This window comes from Chenopodium album, chromosome 11, assembly GCF_948465745.1.
Source record: "Chenopodium album chromosome 11, dcCheAlbu1.1, whole genome shotgun sequence".
Classification (NCBI taxonomy): Eukaryota; Viridiplantae; Streptophyta; class Magnoliopsida; order Caryophyllales; family Amaranthaceae; genus Chenopodium; species Chenopodium album.
In genome coordinates, this window is record NC_137844.1 from 35,686,885 (window position 1) to 35,711,113 (window position 24,229).

The window sequence follows — 24,229 nt, forward strand, 5'->3', positions numbered from 1 at the left end:
TTCAACTCTTTAATTCCGATTACTTTGGGTAACGATTTCTTCTCCTTTAATCTTAGTTATTTATTTTATTTATTTCATCATGACTTGTTTAATTGCTTTGTTTAGTTTAGATTTCATTATGTTTGAGTAGTTTTCTTTCTAGGGTTTATGGGGATCCATAAATAATATGAAGGGATAAATTATTGTTGTTGATTATCAATGCTAGATTAATTTCCTATTGATTGATTTAATGCTCTGCAACTAGATTAGCGCTAGTCTTTTATGTATGAGTTTAGCAATATTGATTCGAGATTCGAGAGATGAGAATTGATATTTAGGCTTAGTTTCAATAGGCAGGTTAATTTATAAATGGTTAAGTCGAGATTCAAGAGATGAGATTTAATACCGGTAGATTAATTTTGTGATTGTAATACGTAGCGAAAGCCCTTTATGATATGATTAATTGATGCATTGATGATTGATTATTGTGTTTTTCCCTGAAATATTATTTATTGGTGAACCTATGCCCTAGGTCCTTTATTCATTGATTTCTCTTTACCCTTAATCTTCGTAGTTTAGTTTCCCTTTCATAATATTAATTTGTTACTTAATAATTTAGATTGCTTTAATCAATTAGGAATAGAAAGACCAGTTTTCCTGTGGATTCGACCCTACTTCCCTATCTATTTTTAGTTAGTGGTTTTAAGAATTACTTTTAATTAGGTGATACGACTTAGCCTGTCATCTACAAACCTCAGAATCTTTAGCGAGTATTCCAAAGCATCATTTGACCAAGTTTGAACGGCTTTCTACAACTTTTTGACAGTTATTTTTTCACCGGATATTCGCGGGAAATTCTAACTAATATTTAAATGGTACCAAAATTACCATTTTACTCCTAGCAAGCATCAAAGTCACATTTCTAATATTTTGAGCACCTAATACGGTCGAACATATTCAGCTTGAATAATTATCTACAGCCCACGTTCGGGGACAAGCGAACTATCTACAGCCCATGTTCGGGGACAAGCGAACCATCTACAGCCCATGTTCGGGGATAAGCGAACCATCTATAGCCCAGGTTCAAGGACAAGCGAGCCATCTACATCCCACGTTCGGGGACAAGCGAACCATCTACGGCCCACGTTCGGGGACAATCGAACCATCTACAGCCCATGTTCGGGGATAAGCGAACCATCTATAGCCCAAGTTCGGGGACAAGCGAACCATCTACATCCCACGTTCGGGGACAAGCGAACCATCTACGGCCCACGTTCGGGGACAATCGAACCATCATCATTTTTAGTGATCATCTCCCAAAGCGAAGACGATTCACAGCGCAAGGTTCTCGTTACACGGAGACTTGCAATCTCATCATCAGATAAGCTTTTCCTCAGGCATGGAAAATTGTCTGTCGTTGCCACCTCTTAAGGCGAAGAAGTCAGCGATTATATCACAACAATCTTCATCCAGAGGATTTCTTCAAGCATAGAAAACTACCAAATTTATTTGCCACCGATACACTGGTGTCAGATACTATTGAACATATTTTCCACCAATACATTGGTGTCGGATAAGCACTCTATCCCTTTACTCTTTCATCTTTGGAACTAACGCTTTTCTGCAGGTATTGGCATATAAAGAAGGATTTAGGATCGCAGAACGTCTTAAATCATTCTTCGTCCCAATCGACTACTTTGACTATCGTTTTCGAAACTGACGTTTCTACAAACTCAGTCAAAGTGGGGGCTTCTGTAGACACCCAAAAATGTCTCCCCAAAACCAAACCTGATGATGAACAACCTTTTACCGCTATTATTGGTCGGGTCTAGTATTTAATCCCAAGAGTGTTTAAAATCCATATTCAATCCAACCCAGCTCATAAAATAGTCAACGAATCAGTCCTAATGTTTAGTCAATGCATAGTGCAATTTATATTTTGGCCCGAACCTTTTTAATTCATTTTGTATTATTTATTAATTAAGCCCGATTAATGAATAATAAACCCAAATAGCCCAAAACTCTAAAATGTCACTTAAGAATACCGAGCTTAATTATTAGGTTAAAAGTGAATTTGCACGCTTTTTTGGAAAAGATGTACACCGCGACACGGTATTCTAAACCGTGCCACGATGGAGAAGTGTCGTGTCACTGTGCACATACCGTGACACGGGATACAACACTTTACGCGCTTATGAATTTGGACGTATTTTGGGCATGATTGTGCACCGTGACGCGGCGCCCTCTGCCGCGCCACGGTTAATATTGCCGTGACACGATGCCTTGTATTGTGTCGCGGTACACACACCGTGTCACGGTGCCCAATTATGATTTTTCCTCGATTCTTATCTTTTCTAGGGTTTCGTGTGATCCCCTAGTCATTTCTTCTATAAAATCCCCCCTCCTTTCTACAGTTCGAGGCATCAAATAATTCTCTATTCTCTCTTCTACGCTCTAGCCTAAACACTAGCCTACCCTATTCTCTCACAATACTTCCCTTAAGAACTCCAAGCAGTCCATACTTTACCCGAGATTTCATCTTTAAACGAAGGCATGAAAGGTAGAACTGTTTGAGGGTTTAGCCCCAAATAAATTTTATTTAATTTAATTTCAATTATTGTTTTATTAATTTCCTTAAAGTTACTAATGCATTCATTATTTTGTAGGTGCAAGCAAACAAAATAAAAGTAAGGAATCATGTTCCTTTTATTTCTATTATTTTTCTAACGATTTTTTTTATGTTTGTCATATATTAATTGTTAGATTTACTGTTAAATTGCTTCCGATATTGATGTTAATTTTATTATATTTATTGATCACCATATTGCATATTTAAAGGGAATATGTAATTGAAAATCACACCTAATAAGATAATTTGTACAATTGGTTTAGGTTTCTTTTTAATCTTGTTATTTAATTAAGTGATCACAAATATTTTAGAATTATATGTTGCATTAATATTCAACCAATTTAGCATAATAATAGTTTGGAGCGAATTGAATATATATTTTGTTTGTATGCCTTTGAGATTGAAAGAATCACTTTTCACTATAAGAGTCAAGTAGAGGCCAATATGGGCGAATGTGACTTTATGAATCACTTTGTACCATCATCCCCGATCCTCCTTTCGTGGTTCTGAACCATATGAAGTTAGTAATCTCATGGATTATGAATGGGGTGTGACCTTCACGGGTCAATCGTTGTTGCCTTTCGTTGTCCCTTAATCGTGGTTGCCTTTTATGATCCGTGAACGGTTTACAAGTTCCTTAAAAACTTGTTGGCAGCTCCCTACTTTTCTTGTCCTTAATCGTATATGTCAACTTTTACATCCTATGAGTGCCAAGCATATTCACACATGCTTAATGTAGGCGCACTTCAAACGACATCTACAATACTCCATCATCATGTTCTCCATAAAACCAGAACTATTAACTGAACATGCTTCTTCGCCATCCGAGTCATTGTTGTTGTGGCCTACATCTTCATATTCCTCAAACTCATCCTCTTCGTAATCTGAAAGGAATGGTATCCTTCGAACAAGTGTATTATTCTGATAGAGGGTTCGGAATTAGTAGAAAGCTAACTATTAAGTGAGGTCAAGTGATCGGAATGCCTGGGTGGAGGCCGCTTCCAATCAGTAATATTAATGTATAATTAATATTACAGCTTAATCTTGACTGAACCCTTCGGGTTATACCCAAGCAACTAACGAAACGATGCGACGAATTAATTTGGAAGGAATTAATGAGTCAACCAAGTAATTAATATTTAGACGTTGGAAATTCGAGCTTGGAACGTCGAAATCGAGCGTCGGAAGTCGAGTCGAAAATAATAAAAAGACGAGACAAGAAAATTACTAATAAATCAACAAAATGACTAAAATACCTCTAGCATCGGAATGCTCGGGTGCTAGGGGCATATGGCCTAGCAAGGTGGCTAGCAAGCGCACCAAGCCGAGCCTAGGCTGGCTGGTGCGTGCTAGCGCACCTTAGCTAGCTAGGCTAGCCAGCAGCCCGCACATATGTGTGTGGCATGCTAGCAGGCCTTGCCAACAGCCCGCACAAATGTGCGTGGCGTGCTAGCAGCCTCGGCCAGCAGCCCGCATAAATGTTCGTGGCTTGCTAGCAGCAGGCCTGGCTTGTAGCCCGCACAAATGTGCGAGGCATGCTAGCAGGGCCACGGATAGCAGCCCGCACATTAGTGCGTGGCTTGCTGGCAGCAGGCCTCGACCAAGCAGCCCTTTTATATGTGCGTGGCCTGCTGGGCCGTAGGGGTGGCAGCGGCTGGCAGTGGTGGGGTGCCACGTGGCGCAAAGCAATTGGGTTTGGGGTGTTGTGTTGGCCGGCTATGGGAGAGGGAGTGGGGAGCAAGTTTGGTCCCCCCTTCTCCAAATGGTCCTCACCTGACCTCTCTTGTGAGCATGCCACTTGTTGATTTATTAGTAGCTTGATTATTAATTTTATTTTTGATTTAAAAATAAAATGGAAAAATCAATTCTCCCACATTGATGGAAGAGCAAATCTCACTCTTGTTTTCCCTATAAATACCCAAGTTGGGGTATTGTGAAAATTGCTTGAGTAAGTGTTGAAAAAGGCATCACCATTGTGAAAACCTTTAAACACAATTAATTACTCGGGTTTAGGTCGGGCTTAGCTAACTCCTAAGAAATAGACCATTTTCGGTGCTCGGGTTGCGGGTGAACTTCGTTGGAGGTTCTCGTGTGAGCGGGGCTAAAAGCTTTTGAAGTAAGAGCTCAATTAAGTGAGCGAAGCACGCGACAAAGGTATTAATCTCTTTCTTAATCTTGTCATTTAAGTTAATTATGCTTTATGGTTATAATTATTATGAGTGTGATCTTGGCTCGGGTTTCCTTCCGCGGTGGGTCAGACTCACCGAAACCCAACATAATCATCATCACTTATTTGCTACCTAGATTTCCCCTTCACATGGGATTTACTAGGGCCATGAGCCTGGGAATTACTAGGGACATGACCTTTGGCAATAGGAACCTTTACCCCAGGACCCTTACCAGACACCTTTACTCCAGCCCCCTTCACACCAGTACACTTTGAAGGAGACTTCACATATAGTTAAACAACATTACAACATCAATAGGCACTTCACAAATCATTGACATAAAGGTGTACTTAAAATGAATAACTCACCACTCCCTTCTTCCAACCGACGGATCGCAAGACCGAATTTCTCATCCTCCTTGCTTCAAAAAAATAACTAATTTTCCTATTTCAACAAATTTAAATTTTTACGTACTTGTTCTTGATGAGTATTTAGGTTGTTTTCACCTTCTTTTCATAGCTTTCTTTCTTAATAAATGCTTAGTTTTATGCTTTTTCTCTTTATTTTACCTTTTCTCTCTTACTTTGTGTTTTTATGGTTTTTCTAGTGTTTTATCCTTTATTTGCTCTCTTTTCGTGGTTATAGGTATTGTACAAGGCTTGGGTCTTGATATTGGTGGGAAACTAAGTTGGAAGATGCATTTGGAGCAAACTTATAGCATTAGGAAAGCTCAAGATGCAAGGAAGTGGATGCTCCAAGTTCTAGCTCCTATACTCTCAAGCCGCGCTCTCATGAAAGATGGTGTTGAACTCACCGTGGAGGCCCTTGGAAAGTGCCACCCCCAATGTTCATCTAGTGGAGCTCACGAAGACCCATTTGCGAGCGCACGAGGCATCAAAAAAGTCGAAGAAACTAAGAAGAGCACGGGCGCTCTTCCCTATTTCCGGCTTAGCTCAATTTGGTTTCTGCGCCTTTTATATATACCTTTATTAACCCGATTTTTGTAAGAAGTTTTAGACATAATTTTGATCATAATTTTAGCTTAGTTGAGAGTTTCTCTCTCTAGTTTTAGGGTTAATTTTAGGAGTAGATTTAGAGAGAGAAAGTGAGAGGTTTCATTGGGGATTTGAGAGATTGAAGATCCAAAGTGACAATTGTATTGAAGATCTTCATAATCAATCAATGAGGATTTCTAACTCTATCTCATTTTATTGCTTTGTTTAATTTCATGTTTGTTTTGTTTAATTTTGATGTTTGATTCTTGATTAGTGTAATTGTTCTTCTTATTTGGTTGATTCTTGATTTTTTTTAGTTGCTTGTTGATTAGATGATGATCTTTGAGTAGTTGTTTTGCTAGGGATTGGGTGAAACTTGTATGATTGAGTGATTGTGATTAATTTCGGAATTATGTTGATTGATTGTTGAGATTAAAGTGATTAATGTAAGTTTGCATGTGTATAATTTGATTAGGCCTTGAGAATAATGCTAGATTGCATTGTAATTGCTAATGATACGACCAATTGATTTAGGAATTGCAATTATCGATTGGTTTGGATTGTGATTCTCCTAGTTTGTTATTCTTAAAGACTACTAGCTTAACGATTAAGATATAGCTCTTTGATTCCAATTAATAGCTCTTATCATTAGTCTTCACAACCATTGATTGGCATGTTCTTCCCAAGTTGTTGCAATTGTCATGATTACTTGTTAATCCCCATTCCCTAGTGTTTTATTTGTTTGGTTGTTTGTTTTATTAGTTGTTAGTGCTACCTCTTCACCTTCGACTTCGACCTAGCTTAGGCGCACATTGAAAGCGCTTGAACATAACCGTTCCTTTGGGTTCGACCCTTGACTTACCTCTATACTTGTATTTAGATTTGTTAAGTGTTTATTAATTTTGTTTGGCTTAGGGAGGATTAGTCAACGACCTAGTTTTCCCCTGCTTCAGTTCTAACATGATAAACTAACTTTTACAACAGTCTTTTAATTATTACTTGAAAAACTTGCCTACAAGTGCCAAACATAGAATTGTTAAAACAAACACACAAACACAGGATTGGAGTGCCTTTAGAGAAATTTTGAGACTTATTATTATTATTTAGGGGTTGTTGTGAGAATAGGTGTTTTTCCTTTCCTAAAAAAAATTCAATCCATCCTCCAAAGAAATATAGGGCACAATCTGGGTCTAGCAACTAAACTTACATTATAAGTTAAATTCTAAACCATTACAGCTTGCTAATATATAATCTATCCCCACATAGCTTCTTAATACGAGACAAAAATCTCAGCTTACTTATCTATCTCCACATAGTATATTGATTGCAAGCAGCCCTGCAAGCCCCTTAATCTCCTTTCAAAATCAAGATATTGCTTTCAGGAGAGTGATTTCTAGTAAATATCATTACCTTGCCCACCCCCACCCCTTTTATACTTATCATATTAGTTTCAAGCTACATGTCCTATTATCAGCTTTATTGTATTTCAATGACGATTAGACCCAAGTAGATTTGAAATAAAACTAAAAAAAACTTGACAAAGAAGCGTATATCAAACGTATAACTGACAGGATTATATAGCATTACAAAAAGGTTAATAAAATACATAGAGTAACTGATAGGAATGGTGTCTTTCGAACAAGTGTACTATTCCGGTAGAGGGTTCGGCATTATTAGAAAGCTAATTATTCAGTAAGGTCAAGTGATCGGAATGCCTAGGTGCAGGCCGCTTCCGATCAGTAATATTAAATGCATAATTAATATTACAGCTTAATCTTGACTGAACCCTTCGGGTCACACTCAAGCAACTAACGATGCGACGCGACGAATTAATCCGAAAGGAATTAATAAGTCACTCGAGTATTGTGAACAAAGACGTCGGATTCCGAGCTTAGAGCGTCGGAACCGAATCTTAAAAGTCGAGCCAAAATTTAGGAATTGGCGAGATGGGAAAATGCTTCAAGTAACAAGTAAAAACCTTAGCCGCGCGAAAGGCAAGGGAAGCGTACCAAATAGAAGTGCGCCACATGGCAGCGCGCCATGTGGCAGCAACCAAGTGGAAGCGCCATGTGGCAGTGCCATGTGGCAAGGGGCGGGGACCTAGGTGACGGGTCATGGATGCGGGCCAAAAGGTGGCGGCCCAACCGAACCCAACTTGGGGCTCAAGGTTGGATGCCACATGTTTAGCTCATAATGCATGTGAGTTGCCTTGGGGAGCAAGTGAGGAAGTGCTCCTCACCTAACCATGTGACACTTGTTACTTTGTTATTCCTTGGTTTATTTAATTAAGGATTGAATTCAATATTCTTTCTATGTGTGATCTTTTTGTGAAAAAGTCTCACATTGAAAGATGAGTGGAATTCATAAGGAAGCACTCCTTATAAATAGCCAAGGCATACCTTGGAATTGTTCACTTGAGTAAGAGTTAGAAAAGGCATCTCCATTTGAGAGAAAACCTTTAAACTCATAATTACTCGAGTAGTTTTATTGGTCGGACTTGGCTAACCTCCAAGTAGTAGACCTAGTCGAGGTCGTGTTGCGGGTAGATACCGTAGGAGGTTATTGCCCGTTGCGAGACTTAAGCTTTCTCAAGTAAGAGCTCGGTGGACGAGCGAAGCACGCTACAAGGGTAATTTCGTCTTTCCTTCATTCTTGTTAATTATGTCTTTTGATTATATTTATTGTGAGTTTGATCTTGGCTCGGGTTTTATTTCCGCGATGAGTCGGACTCATCAAAACCCAACACTAACATATGAGGTCGAAGGCAAAAAGGATGAAATCAAACAAAGATGAACCACCTGATCCATAACATAAGCCATAGCAAGGGAGTGAGAAATATTTATAGCATTTATAACATAAGCCATAGCAAGGATCATACTTAATTAAAAAAACCTAATTAAATTACCCAAACCCTAATCATTGCCAAATACAAAATTCAAACAAATACGCAAACAAATCTACAATCACAATTACCAAACAAGCTTAACTAACAATCTTCTATAACAAGCATCTCACTTTCCATACTCGTTAAATTAAAAACACCTAATTAGTTTACCCAAACCCTAATCAATGCCAAATACAAAATTCAAACAAATATGCAAACACATTTACAATAACAATTGCTAGAAAAGCTTACCATGTTCGCTTCACCTAAATCCGACTCGCGAAACCGGAAATCGACAATTCGCCAACTTCTTAGAACAACCGAACCAGCGACGAACAAATTAAGATGGTAACTTGTTACTGAATCAATGAGATCTAGAGGTGGAGTGGGATATTAATTTACTTTAAATTAAAGAAGCGAGAAGGAGTGAAGTGAGAAGAAGCAAAGACTTCGAAGTGAAGAGGAAGATCGCAGAACAATGAAGAAGAGGACAGAAAAACAACATAAAACAAATGAGGAGAGAGATAACATGAAAACAAGGAATAAGAAATAAAACAAAAACAAGGAATAAGGAAATAAATAATGATTCAGGTACAAACGGGGTGTCAGACATCATAACGTGTTTACTGAGTGGGAATTTTTAAATTTTAAGTAAAATGTCACTCCAGCCCCTTGATATGTATATTCAAACAAACATCTAACCTCCCTTTTGAATGGCTCCTATCTATCTATTATATTATTAAAAACATAATGGAATAACATGGTATTGCCACGTCCATCCTTTATTTTATAAATTTGGCGCCACATGAGCGATGACATGTTATGACTATTTATCTTAACTAATTACCAAATTTAATGCAAATTTATGATTGAAATATAATTTGAACCACTAAACTTAAGAACAACATTTACCGTCAAACTATCAATGCATATTAATACTTATCATGCTTATTAGAATGATTTAAAATATGCATTGTAACTTTCTAATATGATTGTTGTAATGCTCCTTATTATACAACTTTGTATTAACTACTCAATATATTATTGTTTTACTAGTATTATTTATTATTCAAGTAATAAGCAAACCTAAATTCATATTTTAATTTCAGCTTCAATTGACTATTGAAAATTTTGTAACCGTTGATGGACATCAAATTTTCCTACTATATATTTTTTAGTTTACTCCCTTTAATGTCTAATCAAATTGTCATATTAAAAAATTTACTATCGAAGAAAAAAAAAACTATAACACAATACAAGCAATGACCCAGGACATCGTCCGGACCAAAAACTAGTTTTCTCCAAAAACTCCTCTAAGCAGCTTATTAAATTGACCTTATTTAGTGGAAATATGGATCCCACTCTTTGAGCTCACCAGTCACTAGACTCACCACCAAACACTTGTAGTTGATTAACCACTAAGTTAACTGAAGTGTTTGGTGGTGAGTCTAGTGACTTGAAGAGTGGGATCCATATTTCCACTAAATAAGGTCATTTAATAAGCTTCTTAGAGGAGTTTTTGAAGAAAATACAAGTTTATGTGATAAACAATTTTTGTCAATCACATGCATTTTCGTAAATAAATCAATAACTTTTTCCTTAAAAATGAGCTTCGCAGCCCAGTGATGATTGGATAAAGTTGTTAATTTAATTACCAAAATGTCATTTGTTTATCACAGAGACTCACCCGGGCTTCCTCGAGTTTTTGTCATTTAGCTTATTCAAATATAATAAGTTAATTAATAAGTATATCCTCATTTAACCAAAACATTACTATAATAAAATATGTCAGTGTCCTTATTGGTCATTTTGCACACTCCAACAGCTTTAAGAAATTAATTATTAGCGAAGCACTTTTACACAATTAATCAGTCAAATAAGTTAGTGGTTTAGTACAATCAACTAGAGAAAATTGGCTAGCACATTTGAGTTCAACTTTCAGCTTTTCACCCTTCATGCCTAGTAAAAAATGCATAACTAGAAGATAGGCTCATCTCAATACAATACCTTTTATATACACTCGGGTGGTAGATGCACCCAAAGGTAGATTTTTGCTCTTTTTTTTCCCCATTTTATGATTTTAAAATCTTAGTATGATAGAGGTTGCCTTAATCAAGTGTGTGCGAATGATCAAAGAAGGGAGCTTATTGATACTCTTGGGATTAGAGAGGTGGTGAAGCATGAGAAATATTTACGCCTTTCGACGATCATTGAAAAGTTGAAAAAAGCTATTTTGCATATAGTCTCACTTTTGATCCCACTACTACATTTTTAATTATTTCTTTCTCCTCATGGTTCAACTCTTACTTTATTATTTCTTTCTTCACATCTTAATTTTCTGTTCTCGGAGAAACCACTCTACCTATACTATTATACATACACTCTATGTATTTCAAAATTCCTGCATGCAAAAGCAAAAGTGTCACTTAAAAAATCGGATGGAGTAGTACTTGTATAAAATATAATCACGTGGGATCTTATTATATAATTGTGTCAATATATGCATGTTTTCATGATATTAGATAACTTTTTATAATGTTTACTTACTGTTCGTTAGAGATCTTAATTGTTGAAATGCACGTAGGCAATCATAATACTCCCTATTCTTTTTTTATTTTTTATTTTTTTATTGCATCACTTTGATTATTCTCTGTTAACTGTTGCAGTATTGATGCGGATCAAACCACTAGTAAAAAAGGCACCGAGTTCTAATAGTAAACCAACTCTTAAAATTTTGACATTTTACATATGTAAACTAGACAAGAAAATATTCATATATATTCACAAAAATAATTAGAGCTAACTAACAGATTGTATTGTTTCGAATGAAGATTTTTATTAAGGCAATCGTTGATCGAATCTGCGATGTAACTAGTTATAAGGTGATTTGTACTTGTATTGGAATTTTAGATTTGTTAGGATTTGTTTGTAAGTGTGGTTTGGCTATCTTTTATTAATGAAATCTTTGGTGTTCTGAGAGAGAGAGAGAGAGAGAGAGAAAAAAAAAAAAAAAAAAAAAAAAAGGAGGTAGTGATCAAGCCTTAAACTAGTATTTGAATTTAAACCAAGAGACAATCAAATGTTTTAGAAATAACCCCCACTTGATACTTTAACATTCAATTATATGGCTGAGAATGCAGCATTTCTCTTCCCCTGTATTTTTCGCAATCAGATTTTTTGGCACCAAAAATCCTGACACTTTCAGACTCACTCAGCTCAGCATCTCCGTCTCCGACCTTTTTCTCTCTTCACCCACTCTTTCTCACCGCCGTAGCTCAGCCTGCTGACAGAGAGGATGTCAATTATCACAACTTCACCTCGCTACACTTTCAATCTACCGAAGTTACAAGATCATTTCAGAAATAACCCAGAAAAATTCAGCCAATTTCAGGTGAACCCATTTCAATTTCACTTCTGTAGGTCACAATCCCACAAAATTTGTAGCAAAAATAATAATTTAGTGTACCCAATTACTGCTTCAAATAGTAGCACTACAATAGTAGAACAATCTCCTAAAAACCAGTTATTTAGAAGCAAAAATCCTAAGGATATTAATGTATTGATTGTAGGTTCAACTGGGTACATTGGTAAATTTGTTGTAAAAGAGTTGGTTAAGAGGGGTTTTAATGTGATTGCTGTTGCGAGAGAGAAAAGTGGGATTAGAGGTAGATATGGTAAAGAAGAGACTCTTAGTCAATTGAATGGTGCTAATGTGTGCTTTTCTGATGTTACTAATTTGGCTGATTTGGAGAGGAATTTGGTGAATTTCGGGGTTGATTCGATTGATGCTGTGGTTTCGTGCCTAGCGAGTCGAAATGGGGGGATTAAAGACTCTTGGTTGATTGATTATGAGGCTACTAAGAACAGTCTTCTAGCTGGAAGGAAATTTGGGGCTGTTCACTTTGTGTTGCTTTCTGCAATATGTGTGCAGAAACCCCTTTTAGAATTTCAGCGCGCCAAGTTGAAATTCGAGGTGGAATTGATGCAGGAAGCTGAGAGGGATGAGGGGTTTAGTTATAGCATTGTGAGGCCTACCGCGTTTTTTAAGAGTTTGGGAGGGCAGGTTGAGCTTGTAAAAGATGGCAAGCCTTTTGTGATGTTTGGGGATGGGAAATTGTGTGCTTGTAAACCAATGAGTGAGCCTGATTTAGCTTCGTTTATTGCAGATTCTGTCTTAGATGAAGATAAGATTAATCAGGTTCTGCCGATTGGGGGGCCAGGGAAAGCACTTACGCCATTAGAGCAAGGAGAGATGTTGTTTAGACTTTTGGGAAAGGAGCCAAAATTTATCAAAGTTCCCATTGAGATTATGGATTTTGCTATTGGTGTACTTGATTTCCTAGCTAAGGTTATCCCATCTTTGGAAGATGCTGCAGAGTTTGGGAAAATTGGGCGATATTATGCTGCTGAGAGTATGCTGGTTCTAGATCCTGAGACTGGAGAATACAGTGCTGATAAAACTCCAAGCTATGGAAGAGACACTTTGGAAGAGTTCTTCCAGAAGGTCCTTACAGAAGGTATGGCCGGCCAAGAGTTGGGGGAACAGACAATATTTTAGTTGTTTTTGGATCCTTCAACTTCAATGCTTTATTACATATAAATGTACATCCTGTTCTTACCATTTGTATAACTATATGCATTTGCAGTGATATAAATTTTTGACTGACTATTTTGTATTGCATGACCTTGATGATACTTAGACCCTTTCATTTTTGCTTCTACAGTTAATTGAATTGAGTTGATACATTGACATATTTTACGTTCACTTTCTGAATCTACCAATGAGATGTGTCCTAATTCTTGCTTCAGCATTACAAGTTATGGCTGAACAAGTCACTAATCTCCATAATCTTATAAAACTCATTATCATATCTATAACATGTAGTCAATTGGAAGTTAACTTATTTTGTCTTCATTTAGTGTCACTTGTATTCACTGACAAATTGATTTGGACCAATCCGATTCAAGACAATGTGTCCAGATGTGCATTAATTGCGCCTGATAGTTTGATACACAGAAGCTTACCTAGTTGCAGTACATTGGGAGCTTTGAAATAAGTGTTCAAAATATGGAGCTGTATTCATAGTGGAATTTCAGGTGATTGAATTTTTTTGGCTTATACTGTCAGGACCTTCATCTTGGTTCTTTAATTTGCCCTTTTCATCTTTATTTTGTGTTCCTTTTACCACTCTTCCCCACCTGCCCCTCCTCCATTATCACAAGAATGCTAGGTACTCAACTGCTGACAGCATCTTTGGGCACTGCCACTAATTTCACTTGAAAGCTTCTGATGGATTGATTATCGGCTTCTGGCTCTGCATAGATGAAACCCTATGTTTGACAGTAGGTAAGATTCTTGACAACTTTTGTTGGCCTTTGTATGCTTTATAGTTCACAGCCATAGTTTGATTCCTGATGGTCTCTCCTATTTTATGCTTCCTTCATAGCCAAAATATTGATTTTGAAAAAGATTCTACTAATGAATGAGGAACACAAAAAATTGTGTAAATCTTCATTGTCCATCTTTCTCTCAACTCATGTTGATTCTTATTCAACTGGAAAACTCATACAATATTCAGGGATTATTAAAATAGGATCGTCTAAAATTGTAGTATTGTAAGAGTATTTCAGAACTAAAAATCTAGACACTAGAGCACAGTAGAAGCTACGTAACAAACTAAGGCCTATGTCTTAACAAACTTGCTAAATTGCTAGGCAAGAAGTAAGTGAAAATGCCAATCATGTGAAGGAAACCTCTTAAAGGCTAAACTTAGTATTATTTTTCTGTCAACTGCTGCTGTCATGTGCCCAAATGCACCACGGTCAGGATTTTTATTAAAAAAAATAAATTGGAAACTTTAAATTTAGTGGACAAAGGTGAAAACCTAAGGAACCTTGATAATACTTCTGAAGTATATTAATAAACATCTATTGAAAGAATTCGAAAATGAATCAAGCGTGAAAGAGATTTCAGTAACTTCTGGCCAGGCATTCTGTACAGCCAGATTACTTATTCAATACAGGCAGCATTAAGGTGCTTGGTGGTTTGATTTTTATTTAGGTGATTTGCACAATATATAATTAGCTGATACAGTCCAGGAAGTGCAACAAGCAACACCCAAGGCAGAAGCTAATGGTTACGTATTTTGCAGCAGGTGTAGTGTAATTTTGTTTCCTTGTTTTGAGCTGCATGGACCTGAATTATTAGGAATGGGATATGATTCAAGACTAAAAGATTCTCTTCGAGGTCTGAGTATCCAAGTGACTGTTTCCCAAATTGATTGTTTAATCGTGTTTTTGCATCATGCATTAACTTGTTTCATTTCTGCTGGCTGTGCTAGATAATTTAGTTCTTTGAGTGCACTATGTAGTATGTACACATGTAAGGGGAAACTGGTAGACTTGTTACAATTCTCTGAAACCATTGAGATCAGTGGTCATGAAGGGACTCTACTAACTATTGATGAGGTCGTTCAGGTGCTCTATGATCGCTTTTAATCCTTTCAGTTGCTTGCTATATTCCAAAGGTTTGTGGATTTTGATTCCGTTGTTAAAGTTGTACATTGATTATGATTTGTCCTCATAAATTATAAGATGCCTGTTCATTTAACATTCTGTATGCTTTGACTGTTCCTTAGTTGCGAGAGTTGGCTTTGGCTAATGTTGGTGCAATTACAAGCGTGTTGATCTTGTAAAGAAATTGTCAGTTCTTTTGCTGATAATGCACACAGACCTGCTGTTTTCTAACGAATTTTTTTTTTTTTTTTTTTTTTTTTTTTTTTTTTTTAATACTCAGTCTCTGTTATATTTTGCTGATTGTTTACCTCTTTAGTTTCCTTCTATTCAGCTCAAACTCATTTTAAACAATGATCCATAGGACCATAGTCAGATCCGATTTCCTAATTTAAGGGAAAATTTTCATTGGTAGCTTTATACCTTTGACTTCTAATTGGTAGCCAATTTTTTTTATCAATTATCAATGGTAGCCCTATGTTTTTTACTTTTACATTTTTACTTTTACCTAAAGTGACATTAATGAAAGTAGTTTTAAAATTCTGTTATATATTAACTTAACTATAAATAAGCATTCACTTCCCTCACCAAAAAAAGGTTAGGCATTCACTTTCTTGCTCATCCCCCACCTCGATCTTTCCTCAAAACTGTACCTTTCCATCATTAATTAACCTCATCCTCCAAAAACATCCAACCACCACTACCACCGGCTCAAAAGAACCTAAAGCCTGCACAAAGAAAACCATCAGCCCACAAATGTTCCAACCACTCTTTCTCCTCCCTCCACTGCACTCTCCTCTCATCCACCACCAACTCCCACTGCAAACTCCTTCTCTCCCACCCAAATTCCAACCTCACTCTTGACTGGGGCTTATGGAATTTTCAATTTGATGGATAATTAAAGTTGGAATGCAGAATGGAGAAGAGAGAAGTGAAGAACCATGTTGATTAAGGGCCAACTTTGAATAGTGGTATTTGTGATGGAGAGAGTGATTTGTGGTGGTGGTGGAGAAGCTTGAAGTTAACCATGGTAGTTGGAGTTCATAAATCATAAGGTAGGCGAGAGAAGTTAGAAGCTTAAAGTAAGCAATTGAGTTGAGATGGGACTGAGAACAAATTTAAATTTTAACCAAGCTTAGTTATGGCAATAATCTGGCACAGTGGCATAGGGTGGTAGTTGAATAAATATTTTAATGTTTCTTCTTCTTCTAATTATTATTATTTTTTTTTTTTAACAAAAAAGTGGTTGCTCACAAAATTTCTCTTTAAAAAGATTTTATTTTTTATTTTTTATTTTTATTTATGAACCACTCTAGTCTAATTTCCTTTCATTATGAAATTTTATAAAAAAAAAAAGCGCCATGTAACAAAATTTTGTTAGTCCTACAGCTTTACAAAGAATATCTTACTGATTAATTCAGAATACAAGCTCCGAAAACAATCTGTGCTTTCTATAATTGTGTACATTCTTAACCCCCGTCCCCACCCACCAATAATGGTACTGTACTCCAACAAAAACTTATTCACCTTTTGTGATAAAGAGATTGGATTGGCGCCCAACTTTGAGCGGCACCCCAAAATTTTGATATGCCCTTATCTCTCCTCCTAGTCCTGCCGTCACAATAACCAATCCCCATGCTCTAGCTTGCACGGTATCACTTCCATGGCTTCCACCACCGTCAAACCAAGACCAACCTAGCGCCCATGAAGGTGAAGATGAGCCAAGATTGGAAGGTGAGTCACCATACCTTATTGATCCACCAGAACATGAGTCAAAAGAACTGTCCACCCCAGATTCTGTTCGGGTAATCCGAGCAGGATCTGCTTCTGGACTATAAGGAGGCTTTTCACCATCTAAACTGTTCTCACAGTTGTTGCTGTTGCTGCTACTGTTGTTGTTATTGCTGCTGCTGCTGTTGTTGTTGCTGCTGTTGCTGTTATTAACAAAATCATCTTTATTAATGTTGCTGTTATTTATGCTTTCATTGTTGATGCAGCTGCTGGTGTTGTTATTGCAGTTGCCATTGTTCACAGTTTTCTCTGCTGTGTTGCTGTTTTTCTTGTTAGTTGGCAAGGGAGGAAGTTGTTTCTTGTTCTTGTTCATGTCTTCTTTCTTGGGTGAACTGGTAGCAGAGGCTTGTGGTTTTTTTGTGTTCTTCTTAGCATGCAACTGTATTGTGGGAGGTTCAATTTTGATACCACCGGGCCATGGGATTGCCACAGATACATCTTTACACTGGAAATACTCGTAGGAACTTGTGTCGATTACATTTTTGGTTTTACCACTTCGGGGCTCTTCTCGCTTCCATACATAAACATTTGAATCTTCACTCCCACATATTACATATTTTTCATCTGGACTAAAAGAAGCAGCAATTTGACTGCTAGTATTTCGAAATCCTGCCATATATGATACATCATTCATTCTTTAGCATTAGCTGTGGAAATGTCAGATGATGCAGTTGAAATAAAGTTTTCAAGGCATAGGGGAAATACCTCCTCTAAACTTTTGGATAGATTCCGAGCCATCAAATATTCGTATTCTGGAATCAGCAGAAGTTACAAGAACTTCGTTTGGGTTATCTGAGGCAAACTGATCAAATCAAGAAACAAGTTATGTTATCAGTCCTACAAACCACTGATCAAGGTGAGAGAATATGCTCATATATGATGGGTATGGGCTCAATTCTTATAACAAAGGATAGGGAGAAAGTTGAGTACCTCGAAACCAGTTATCTTCTTTGGAGTTTTCTTTTTGTTATGTATATCAAATTGAATCGTTTGATTTAACTTCCCATCTGTAATACCAAAGAAATTATAATTGAATGATTATATTGATTCTGATTCAAAAACTACTTAGGCTTAGGTGTTACACTGCAAGCCATAAAAACAAAATAAATAAATTGACGTTTTGTTTAGTATAACAGCTCATACCAGAAATATTGTACATGCGACAGTTTCCTTTGTGAGAGCCTACTACAGCTCCCTGCAGACACAAAAAATATCGGTGCTTAACAGCGTGTTTAGATCTAAAGGCTCAGAGCTGATAGATATCCAATTGCACTTTGCAAATATTACATGTTCAAGGTATGAAAATGTTCTTTTATCATTTTGTCATTTATCAATCGTATGTTATTAATAAAAAAACATATGATGGCAGATTCTAGTAGGGAAGAAGATAAATTTGATCAGGACCTGGCCATCAGGAGTATAGCAAGCAGCAGTAACCATCTCATGGAGATCAGTCCAGTCAACAACCCGTCTTCCGGGTACATTCCATATCCGAACCTTGGCATCAAGTGAGCCGCTTATAAAATATTCATCGTTCACAGGATTAAACTGTATACATGTGACTGGAAAAAAAAATCATAACAATCCCATAAGTTAGCTCTTAATAAAATACTAATAATGCTAAGTATATGATCATATAATCGAATATACGTTCTTTACCATAGTCATTGTGCGCAAACAGCTTCAAACAGGCCCTTTTCTCCAAGTCCCACAGTCTTACAGTTTTGTCCATTGAAGAAGAAAGCAAAAACTAGAAAAAACCAAAACGACCTTAGAATTATAGTTTATTTTCCCTCCAAATTACAACATTTAAATGAGACTAATACTAAACAGATTTTCCTTATGATTTAACAGTACAGAAATATGCTGATACATACCTGAGATCTAGACCAGGAAAGATCTAGCACATCATCCAGGTGACCTTTAAACGAACAAATAGGTTCATTCGAGAGTGCAAACACGGTCTCAGGCAACTGAACATAATCAGGCATGGTACTTCCTCGACGACTCCCTGATCTCCCTTTCTTCTTCTTCTCTAACGTAGACATGTCTGGTGCCCGGTCAGGGGACGGACAGAACACAGGATGAACCGGTGTGGAATTAGCACTTTCCTCAGGTGGTTTTAAAGAAGCTATCTCACATTTTTGAACTTCCCATACATGAATCACCTTATCCTCCCCTGCACTTGCCAAATACCGCCCATCGAAATTGAATTTTATGGTCCAAATTGATCCTTGGTGAGCCTGTATCTCCTGGCAGAATCTCAATGCAGTCAACTCCTTATACACCTTCCCCTGCGACCTCACCCTCACCCACTCATTGTTTTGCGTACCATTTTTCACACCTTTCTGCGGCTCTGGTGAAACCGGAGTAGGAACAGGAACAGGAATAGGAGGGGGTAGGTGCTGCTCTTTTTCCAGTGCAACCGCGCCTAAACCAGTAACCGAGTTAGCCACTTTGTTGATGTTCTTAAGGAGAGAAACTCCCCTCTTCTTGCTATACCTAAAACTCTTGGATAAGTACGCGTTGACACTGCTTTTCCTTTCGAGGCCGGCTTCATTACTGTCAACACCATTATTCCGTCCCCTGTTTTCTCTTCTCATCAACTCCTTCACCACCGGGGAATACCCCACCGATTTTTCGAACTCCTCCATTGTCATTTGCCTTCCTGTTTGAAGATCACTTAGCCTGTTCCACATTCCATCTTCTGCAAATTCCTTCACAATAAACTCTTTTCCTGTATCTAAGTTTTTTATCAGAAAGAACGCTCCTAATTGCTCTCCACTATTTGTAAGTATACGGCTCTTTGGCCTTGCTTTCTTAGTATTTTTTGCACTGCTCTTTTTAATCTCGTGATCGTTGCTTTGGTGGGTGGTTGCAGCCAAGGTAGAGGTAGAGGTGGACGCGGTGTCATTAGTATTGTAATTTAACTTGCATAAACGAGAAAAGGGTACATAAGTGGATAAAGTTCTAGTTATCCTCTGTTTGGAAATGGTTCCAATTAAAAGCTCTTTCCTTCGTTTTGTCTCGAAAGAGAATGGATCAATGTCGCCATCAGATCGTGACCTGACCAGAATAACCGAAGCATCCGGGGAGACAGACGCCGTGGAATGATCTTCCTGATCATTGCTGTTGTCTGTCATCAATAGCGACGTATCTCTGTGTTCTTTATTCTCTCCTTGTTTGCCATAATCATGAGGCAAAGGCGGAGTTTCAACAGCAAGGAACTTCTTAGACATAGCCATTGTGCTAAGCTTTTGAAGTTCCTTGCTGCTGTTTAACCCCATCCCCTGCAGCAGCCGACGTCTACGTTCCTGTATAGACGTCGGCGCTGCCATCCAAATATCATACTCCTCTGTGGATGGCAGCGGCAGAGGAGGGGTGGGGGCCGATACAACATTATTCGTATGTTGTAGGGCCCCCTCCGACGATGATGATGAAATGACAGACGCAAAGGACATACGTGGGTCCTCAAAGTCGTCGTGGTCATCATCCGAGTCATCATCGTGGGAGTGCCTCATTAACAAGTCCATAGGGACCACCGTGGAAATACGGTTGTTGGCGTCGAAGAAATCATCGTCATCTTCGTCGTCGTGGCATCCTAGTCCATCCCAATTCATTGTCATTGTTCGTTTTATATCCATTTTTGAATCGATAGTAGTAATGGTAATGTTTACGGTAATGATGATCAATATAGTTGTTCATTTAGATTTGATGTGGATAAAATCTTGGATTATCAAACTAAAACGGTTGAATTTTGGAGAGGAATGTAAGAACAGCATTTTATTTTTGTTGATTTGTTTGTTTAATTTCTTTTTTTTGGGAATAATTTTGGTTTGTGTGAGAGAGAAGAAGGGTGTGGAAAGAGAGTGGAAGGGAGAAAAACAAGGAGAATATTGCCTAATTGTCGTTACAAGAAGAATAATAATTATGGGTATGATTTTAGTACATCAGAAAATGGAGCCTACAAATGATTAAATGCAGTATTCAATTCAATTCATTGTCAATTGGGTCTTTTAGTTCACAACCAAGAACATGTCATCACGTCTTAACGCATTATTATTATTGAGTTCATTAGATTAAATAACATATTTTTGGGAATAAAAAATAAAGTTATTCTAATTTTAATTATATGAATGTAGATATGTGAGTATGTGCCCAGACATTCTCTTTGAAATTTTATTTTTTATTCTTTACATTTTTATAGGTCCAACTTATAAATGTAATGTATTTTTTTTTCTTCAAAAAATTGTTAAATAATTTTATTTTATTAAATTTATCGCAATGGTTTTACCATTTTGTTCTTTTTTGACCCTTGAGTAGAAAGGACAAGTATGAACATTTACACTATATTTATACAGAGAGAAATGGAGGGAAAAGATGAGAAGGATACCTAATGCAAAGAGGAAAGGGAGAGAATAAGAAGGATCTAATTTCCTTCCCCTTTTAATAAATTGAACTAGTGAGTAGCTCGGGCGTTGCCCCGGGATACTACTTCTGTAGTTATTTCAATACTTTTATTGTATAATATAATTTAGTGTGCAACATTAAAGCATAATTGATTATTTGCCGGCTTAGATGGTTAGACAATAATGTTTCTTCAAAGATGTCAAGTGTTCGAACCTTCTCATCCGTATATATTTTTTCAATATAGTTGAGCCAACCTGAAGTATTGACTATTGTTGGTAGTGTGGATGATGTGGCATATTGAGGAGTTGAGTGGATGACATGGAATAATAAGGAGTTGAGTGAATGACGTTGTGTAGTGAGCGGGGTCTACGTGGCGTAGAGACGTTTTTAGGAATGTCTTTTAGTATAGACTCCTCCATTATTGGAGAGATTCAGAAGGAAAATGAAAGGTCAGCTTCTACCTCTCGTCTCAACTCACTTTGCCTTCTCTATTGTTATCCAAGCATAATGTTAATTAAACTAGTCTTAATCCCTATCATCAGACTAGTTAAAATGTGAAGGGTGTTCAACATTTGACTATTGCAAAGAGAAGCTAAAAGTAACTAATCAAAATTGTACCAAGTTTGTTTGTTGTTAATATTCTATTTCATACATAACAATTTAAACACCCTAACACGCGGAGTAGAGTTCTGCTCCTAGAAACAAGTGACGTCGTCTGTGGGGATAACAAACAAAAAGCTATGGTAAACACTAGGCGTCCGCGATATCAAGAAGGTACTAGAAAAGCTCCGGTTCTCTCGGATCAACATAATCATGTAGTTGAGGAGATTATATCCCAAGCTCGAAGAGAGCCCGTAGGAGAGGTGACTAGCCCTCATGTAGTCACTCGTCGGGATTTGGAGCAGCTGGCAGCCCAAATCAACAGAAACCTTGAAGAGAGCTTGAGGGCACTTGTCAACCAGGGCAGAGGGCAAGGTAATTTGGGGAACGATCCACAACCTAGCCCTTAGCCTCACTTGTCCCAGCCCCATCAAGCATCCTCTCGCCCTCAGCACCAAGAGTCTCGTCGGTCGCAACCACACCAATCTCTTGTAGTCCGACGAGAATCAAGTCAGTCGAGCCGAACAAGAGATGCTAGAGAGATAATCAATGGTTGAAGGCTGAGGGAAGGAACTTTGTTTGCACGTGAAATAATCAACTCAAGGCAGGAAAACTCTAAGGAGGAAGATGATCCACCCTAGAGAGGTTGAACTAGAGTTATTCTCAGCATGCCTCAACCAGCATCTGTAATAATTTAGCTAACTCAGCCAGCAAAAAATTAACGTAAATGCCCCGTTTTGCAATTTTCACAGTAAAAAAATAACTATCTTAACACGCAAAACATGACATTTACATTATTTTTTGGCCAATTTCGAGCTTAATTTGATTCCATAAAGGACCCAAATGACCCATAAAACCTTACCCGAATAATTTACATGATAAAAAATGACACACAAATCAAGATATTTCTAGATAGACTAAACGGGGCATTTACGTTATTTTATTGCTAATTTCGAGCTTAATTTGTACCCACAAAGGATCAAAATGACCTCTTAAACCTTACCCCCATCAAATTGCACGGTTATAAATAACGATAAACAAATCGAATTATTTCTTGATATTCACACGGGGCATTTACATAATTTTTTGCCAATTTTGAGCGTAATTTGTACCCATAATTACCTAGGTCAAAATTAAATGTTATTTTTATTATTTAAAATAAATGATTAGAAGAAACCAATCATAACATGATACGTGTCATGATTAATCCTAATTATTAATGGAGTTAACGACCGTTAGTCATTAAAAACATTTGGGGAATTCTTTAAAAGCTCAGTGATATTTAGTGAATTTGTGAAAACTTCATCCTAGTTGGTGATATATAGTGAATTTGTGAAAAATTCATGCCACTTGTTGAATGCCGTTAATAAACATGTAAATAGCGCGAAAATTAAAGTATTGAGATTATTACAAGGAAATTTTAATTTTAACACCACAAAGAAGCATGAAAATTGATTTTCGCACTACCAAAAAAAAAAAAAAAAAAAAAACTATTTTAACACCACTTAAAAAATTTAAAATTTGTAATTGCCACCTAAATCCAAGTTCCGTTAACGGAACAGTTACTAGGGCCCACTCCAACAAACACTTTTTTTTTATTTCCCTTTAAATAGTCATGACATTCCCCATCTTCCCCCCTTTGACAATTAATATGATAGTTTAATTTGTAGATTTTGAGCGAAATTGCATGAATTCGAAGAGGGAAGTGCTCGATTACAGCAAAGAGAGCAAGAGGTTGAAGTAGCAATTAGGTATGTATGTACATAATTAATTGCGAAAGTAGACAAAATATAGCCCTAATTGAAATCCTTTTGTTTGATAATTAGATGCATAATTGATTAGGTTTAGAAATTTTATCAGCATGAGATTTCGTTCTTATTATATAGATTTGTTGGATAAAATAGTGCATATATTACTGAATTTGCCCAATTCCCGAATTAGGGTTCATCACAATTCAAAATTGGGGGTTTTTGTATTAGGTAATTATAATCAAAATTAGTTGTGTCGAATGTGAATTAGTTTGTATACACAACATTGAAGGTGTTTTTTTGATGTGGAATCAATGTAGGCTATGTTATTTATTAGCTCTTCTCCTTCAAAGGACCAAAAATGCCAATGTGGTATGCCATTGTCAAAGCTTACTAGTTGGACTACGGAGAGCCCAAGGTGGAAGTTTAGATCTTGCAAGTTCTTTAATCTACAAGGAGTTTCAATGGGTTGATTAACCTAATGGAATAGATTGGAAAACACAGGTAATTAA

The 24,229-nt window shown here is 37.1% G+C and overlaps 1 protein-coding gene and 1 pseudogene across 1 annotated transcript; one reads left to right on the top strand and one right to left on the bottom strand.

Moving 5' to 3' along the window:
- The first annotated feature begins 11,781 nt into the window (after positions 1–11,781).
- On the top strand, positions 11,782–13,324 carry LOC145567530 (divinyl chlorophyllide a 8-vinyl-reductase, chloroplastic pseudogene; annotated as a pseudogene).
- A 3,167-nt stretch (positions 13,325–16,491) lies between these two features.
- LOC145567529 (uncharacterized) lies at positions 16,492–20,603 on the bottom strand. The gene is made up of 10 exons (XM_081626829.1): positions 20,178–20,603; positions 19,864–20,132; positions 18,837–19,794; positions 18,619–18,709; positions 18,364–18,521; positions 18,103–18,154; positions 17,890–17,966; positions 17,665–17,761; positions 17,241–17,568; positions 16,492–17,093 (listed from the first exon to the last, which is right to left on the bottom strand). Exons 1-10 carry the CDS (start codon positions 20,601–20,603, stop codon positions 16,688–16,690), a joined length of 2,862 nt encoding a protein of 953 aa, XP_081482955.1. The 3' UTR covers positions 16,492–16,687.
- Between the last annotated feature and the right edge of the window lie 3,626 nt (positions 20,604–24,229).

What these genes read in the sequence shown, in the direction of transcription:
- LOC145567529 (XM_081626829.1), bottom strand. Translation starts at nt 20,603, where the DNA reads ATGGATATAAAACGAACAATGACAATGAATTGGGATGGACTAGGATGC. An exon ending in TACAATACTAATGACACCGC is followed by an intron (nt 19,795 to 19,863) that starts GTCCACCTCTAC and finishes TAAAAAGAGCAG; the next exon opens with TGCAAAAAATACTAAGAAAG. An exon ending in TCGCATGTACAATATTTCTG is followed by an intron (nt 17,967 to 18,102) that starts GTATGAGCTGTT and finishes TTGGTATTACAG; the next exon opens with ATGGGAAGTTAAATCAAACG.